The 6,463-nt window shown below is 42.2% G+C and overlaps 1 protein-coding gene across 1 annotated transcript; it reads left to right on the top strand.

Moving 5' to 3' along the window:
- Positions 1-606: 606 nt before the first annotated feature.
- Positions 607-4,902, top strand: LOC127694599 (C-C motif chemokine 9-like). The gene is made up of 4 exons (XM_052196125.1): positions 607-748; positions 2,867-2,929; positions 3,346-3,454; positions 4,061-4,902. Exons 1-4 carry the CDS (start codon positions 664-666, stop codon positions 4,146-4,148), a joined length of 345 nt encoding a protein of 114 aa, XP_052052085.1. The 5' UTR covers positions 607-663; the 3' UTR covers positions 4,149-4,902.
- Positions 4,903-6,463: the final 1,561 nt, after the last annotated feature.

Raw genomic sequence — 6,463 nt, forward strand, 5'->3', positions numbered from 1 at the left:
TTTCCTCTAAAGTATATTATAAAATATCTAAAGGGAGCTGGAGAGTTGGCTTATTGGTTAAGAACACTTGTTGGGTTCAGTTCTCAATATCCACAATAGCTCACAATCATTTAGTACCAGGAAATTTAACACCCTCTTCTGACCTTCACAGCACTGCATGTATGTAGTAGACATACACACATGCAAAATATGAATATAAAATAAATCTTTAAAAATTAAAGAAAAATAGAGAGTTGACAACAATTTTATATATTTCTGGCAAGACATATAAGTTTACTTTTATAATCTAAATCTGTCAGTCAACTGGAAATGGGCATAAGCCAGTGTCCTCTAAGTTAACCTCTTATCAGGGGTCTAGAAGGATTCCCCATTCCCACCCTGTGGTCAGTGCTAAATGAGTGAATAAATTTTATGGAAGAAGAAATCCTTCTGGAAATATTTACTCTCTCTGAATCAATTGAAATTTGGAAAGCCCCAAGTCACCTTTGCCCTCCACTTCCCACTGAACACTGAGCCTTGTTCCCTCTCTTAGAACGAGCATGTTGGGTGTCAAAGAAGGGCATTATGAGCTGTAACCCAGGGACTTCCTGATCCTCTTACATTTATAAATAGCAAGACAGGGCCAGGAACAGCAAGCAGTCTGAAGGCCAGCTGGGTCTGCCCATGAGGATGATGAAGCCTTTTCATACTGCCCTCTCCTTCCTCATTCTCACAGCTGCTCTTGGAATTTGGACCCAGATCACACATGGTGAGTCCCGTGTGGTAACTGAAAGTTTGGGGGAAAGCTCCAGAAGGGCAGCATTTAATAATTACCATCCCAGACAGAGCAATGGAATTCACTTAGTACAGACCTGCTTCTGTCCATAGCCTCTGGATCAGTAGTTCTCAACCACCAGTTGCCACCCTTTGGGGAGTTGAATGACCTTTTCACCTAAGACCATCAGAAAACACAGATAATTACATTATGGTTCATAGCAGTAACAAAATTACAGTTATACAGTAGCAATGAAGTAACTTTATAGTTGGGGGTCACCACAACATGAGGAACTGGATTAAAAGGTCACAGTATTAGGAAGGGTCTGGTCTGGATCCTGGTACACAGATGGCTTGCTTCCATTTGGAGAAGCAATTATTTTCTTTTTTCATAGCTAGAATTATTTGATAACTTCTCCTAGCCAATCCTAGCTAATGTTTTAGTTAGATCAAAGTAACTATAATTAAAGCATAAATTTATAGAAATAAATATAAAGCTCTGTGATGTTAGAATTATTAGATGCCAGTTAGTTAAAACCATCATTTTTAAGGCATTGGGACTGGTCAGGCCAATGGCTCGCCCAAGGTCACTGTCTTGTTTGAAGCTATGATATTTTAGTTTATGGAGGTGACCAGGGCTCAACACAGGGAAGTCCTGTGAAATAAAAGAATGTATTCCTTAACTTTTCTAAGGAGAAGAGATACATGCCCCCCAGAGCCAAGGAGAATATTGGAGTTGGGTCAGGAGGCATAAGTAATAAAATAGAGAAACTTGTGTCAGATTCTTTATTGGAGATACTGGAAAAGAGGTAGGGCACAGTGCAGGGTTCAGTTAAGGCTTCCTTCCTAGGCTGAAGAAGTCTTGCAGACTTTGTATATATGGATGGTCTTTAAGGATCTAGCTTTAAGAAGAGTTAGGGTAAGAGAAATACCAGCATGGTGTTTGAAAGTGATAAAGGCAATGTGGTTGGGCTCTGGGCTCATTGAGAGTTAGTTTGAATGCTTTGTTAAGAAGCAGTTAGCACTCCCCACCCCCATGGTCAGGATTTTAAGTATGTCAGAATATCATAAGATGCAGAAAAAAATATAGTTTTGCAGAGTTAGCTGCTGCTCAACCATATAGATGCTGATGCATTCCTCCTCTGGCATCCCTGAGGGGTCAGATGATGGAAAGTCATCATTCTTGTTGAAAAAATAAGTTAGAAGACAATCAAGCCTTGTATATATTATTGCCATGTTCACTTTTCAGTCCAGAGAAATGAAACAGAGAAGCCTTCAATAACTTAAGACCAAATAAGTAGTAACAGGTAAAATTAAGAAGCAGATTAGTGGTGGCGGTGGTGGCACACGCCTGTAATCCCAGCACTTGGGAGGCAGAAGCAGGTGGATTTCTGAGTCTGAGGTCAGCCTCGTCTACAGAGTGAGTTCTGGGGCAACCAGGGCTACACAGAGAAACCCTGTCTCGGAAAAAAAAAAAAGAGGCAGATTAGTGATCATGTGTTTAAGAACAGGTGATGCTATTTAAGATTTACTTTGGAAGCCACCCACATCATATCAAGCATGTTAAAAAAAATAGCCACACACCCTGCTGCACATAATTCATAAGCAACTATTGAAGAGATGATATAAGGAGTTAGTGGTCTTGTCTTAGCACAATGCAAATTCCCAATCCTTTAGCAAAAATCTTTGGGCTTAGATATATTTGGGATGCGGGATTATTATGGATTTTAAAAAGTGATACACTGCTGGATGTCACTCAACATCCCTGATGGTTTTCTTCAGTGTGTTCTTTAATCAGACATTTATATAAATTTGGACTATTAGGAGTCTCATTCCACTTCAAGGGACTTTGTGTCACCAAAGGAGTTTGTGCTTCAGTGTGACTAGAGTTTTGGTGTTTTGTTTTGTTTTGTTTTGTTTTGTTTTTTAAAATCCCAGAAAAATCTCATGTCACCAAAGGGGAGAAATGGGTCTAGAGCAGACGCTAGAGACTCCAGGAGTGTAATGGCTGTCCTCAGCAGAGCCTATCTCTGCCTTGGCAAGAATGGGGGTGGGGATGGTGAGTGGAGATGCTGAGACCATGATGCTGCCCTCTGCCCTCTGTTTCTTCCAGCAACAGAGACAAAAGAAGTCCCAAAGGCAGAGCAAGGACATGAAGTTCACATGTATAACCTGGGTAAATATTTCATTACAGCTTGTAGTGAGAATCACCAGATGGTTGCAGATCATACTAGAGCATCACTCCCCCCCCTCCCGTGACAGAACAGAACAAGGTCACGAGGGTGGTTGAGGATGCTCTCCAGACAGCTCCAGGATTAGTATTCCCTCCAGACGTGCCTTCTCTATGCATGGAGTCTGCTCACTTGGAGCAGAAGTCACCTATAGGTGACTGTGCATGGCTTCCCTTCTATGGACGTGCTCCCAGCCCTATTGTCATCCACCTTAGGCCCCCTCAAGGGTGTGGAAAAGATGACAATGAGTGCAGGGTGAGGGGAAGCCTCCCCTGAGACCCAGGCCTTCTCACTCCCCATGGGACCACCACTCTCCCCAGCACTCTTACCTGGCCCTTAAGTGCCCCTTGTCTTCTCACAGGCTTTCAAGACTCTTCAGACTGCTGCTTATCCTATAACTCACGGATCCAGTGTTCAAAATTTAAGTATTATTTTCCCACCAGTAGTGGGTGCATCAAGCCAGGCATCATGTAAGTGTCAAACTCACTCATTGTGTGTTATGGGGAGGGGGAGCCTCTAAATGACCTGGTGGATAGACTTCCAGAAAAGGCCCACCCTTGGATCTCACCAGGTGAGGGGGAGGATACTTCAGGGTGTAGAGGAGGAGACAGCAGGCAGAAATCTGCCCAAGTCACTCCATGAGTCCTTGGAGAACCTCAAAATTTAGCCAGGCAGTGGTGATGCACGCCTTTAATCCCAGCACATGGGAGGCAGAGAGAGGCAGGTGGATTTCTGAGTCAGAGCCCAGCCTAGGCTACAGAGTGAGTTCCAGGTCAGCCAGGGATACACAGAGAAACCCTGTCTCAAGAAACCAAGAGACAGACAGACACACACACACACACACACACACACACACACAGAGAGAGAGAGAGAGAGAGAGAGAGAGAGAGAGAGAGAGAGAGAGAGAGAGAGAGCCTCGCAGGTCTAGAGGGGTCCAGAGAGGGGATGCTGGTGCCAAGCTACCTCCTGGAAAGAAAGGACTGTTGAGTGAAAAATCAGAGGGTTCAGAGGGTGGGGCTCCCCTCCCTCTTTACTAGAGAATTCTGTTCATAATCATTCTTCTCCTTTTTCTTCAGCTTTGTCAGCAAGAAGGGGATCTGGGTCTGTGCCAACCCCAGTAATCCAAGAGTTCAGAGGTGCATTAAAAGACTGGAGCAAAACTAACAATCACAGACCTACAAGCAATAACATTTCCTTGAAGAGAAGAATGTGAACTTCTAACTACTTTCTTTGGTCTTCCCCAATGACTACCTAAGAGTCTCTACGTGTTTATTTTTATAGGTATATAAACATTTATTTTCTGTTCCACTTTAAAGCAGTACATCTGGCTTTGTCACAGAGGGGGATCTTGTCTGTACCAACCCCAGAGATCTAAAAACTCAAAGGTGGCTAGAAGATCTGAAGCTAATCTCAATGACTACACATAATATTTAATTGAGATAAAGGGGCAATGGCTGGAGATATGGCACGATGGTTAAGAGCGCCTGCTGCTCTTCCAGAGGACCTGGGTTCAATTCCCACTTAGATGGCAGCTCAAATTATCTGTAATTCCAATTCCAGGGAGAACTGATGCCCTATTCTGCCCTTTAACTAGTAGTATTTACAGTATTTTTTTTAAATAAATTCAGTTTGACATGACCATCTTGAGCTATAACCATCCTAATTGCCTCAGAAAAAAATGAGGTTTTCTACTTAGTTTCCCAGTAGATTATAAGTAGATAAACTATGAGAATGGTCTCTGGGGCTTTGGAATGTATCTGGTTCTGATAGTCGCTTATGGCAATCTGGATACATTCAACTTGGATGAAATCAATTCTGCCTAATCCCAGTAATATGCCTGTCTTTGTGAGAACCCATCTGATCTTCCCACCACCCCTCCAACAGTAAGCCACTAATAAAGCACATCCACGCAGCCACAGGTCTGCCTGCCTCTTTTTCTTCAGTTTCATAGGACCATGTGATGAAAAATTGGGCTGTTAGGGAGAAAGTATCTCACTCACTCTTCTTGAATCTACAATGGAAAAGAAACAGGGAGAGTCATGTAACTTTGAATATTTTCTTCAAAACAAAAGACATAGCACAATTTTTAAATTTCTAGAAACACAGCTTATTCTGATGTTGACTTCATATGAAAGATGTATTTTACTTACTACAGAGGGAACCATTAAACTGATCTACAAATATTTGGAGGTTCTCCCTGTTTGATGAGATCCTCGATTCTATTTGAAGATCTCGATTTGACCAGCTTGTTTTTATACCAGTCTCATGTTATTTTTTTTTCTTTTTTTTTTATTCGATATAATTTATTTACATTTCAAATGATTTCCCCTTTTCTAGCCCCCCACTCCCCGAAAGTCCCGCAAACCCCCTTCTCTTCCCCTGTCCTCCCACCCACCCCTTCCCACTTCCCCGTTCTGGTTTTGCTGAATACTGTTTCACTGAGTCTTTCCAGAACCAGGGGCCACTCCTCCTTTCTTCTTGTACCTCATTTGATGTGTGGATTATGTTTTGGGTATTCCAGTTTTCTAGGTTAATATCCACTTATTAGTGAGTGCATACCATGATTCACCTTTTGAGTCTGGGTTACCTCACTTAGTATGATATTCTCTAGCTCCATCCATTTGCCTAAGAATTTCATAAATTCATTGTTTCTAATGGCTGAATAGTACTCCATTGTGTAGATATACCACATTTTTTGCATCCAGTCTTCTGTTGAGGGATACCTGGGTTCTTTCCAGCATCTGGCAATTACAAATAGGGCTGCTATGAACATAGTAGAACATGTATCCTTATTACATGGTGGGGAGTCTTCTGGGTATATGCCCAGGAGTGGTATAGCAGGATCTTCTGGAAGTAAGGTACCCAGTTTTCGGAGGAACCGCCAGACTGATTTCCAGAGTGGTTGTACCAATTTGCAACCCCACCAGCAGTGGAGGAGTGTTCCTCTTTCTCCACACTCTCTCCAACACCTGCTGTCTCCTGAATTTTTAATCTTAGCCATTCTGACTGGTGTAAGATGAAATCTTAGGGTTGTTTTGATTTGCATTTCCCTAATGACTAATGAAGTTGAGCATTTTTTAAGATGTTTCTCCGCCATCCGAAGTTCTTCAGGTGAGATTTCTTTGTTTAACTCTGTACCCCATTTTTTAATAGGGTTGTTTGGTTTTCTGGAGTCTAACTTCTTGAGTTCTTTATATATATTGGATATTAGCCCTCTATCTGATGTAGGATTGGTGAAGATCTTTTCCCAATTTGTTGGTTGCCGATTTGTCCTCTTGATGGTGTCCTTTGCCTTACAGAAACTTTGTAATTTTATGAGGTCCCATTTGTCAATTCTTGCTCTTAGAGCATACGCTATTGGTGTTCTGTTCAGAAACTTTCTCCCTGTACCAATGTCCTCAAGGGTCTTCCCCAATTTCTTTTCTATTAGCTTCAGAGTGTCTGGCTTTATGTGGAGGTCCTTGATCCATTTGGATTTG

The sequence above is a fragment of the Apodemus sylvaticus genome, chromosome 10, assembly GCF_947179515.1.
Source record: "Apodemus sylvaticus chromosome 10, mApoSyl1.1, whole genome shotgun sequence".
Lineage (NCBI taxonomy): Eukaryota > Metazoa > Chordata > Mammalia > Rodentia > Muridae > Apodemus > Apodemus sylvaticus.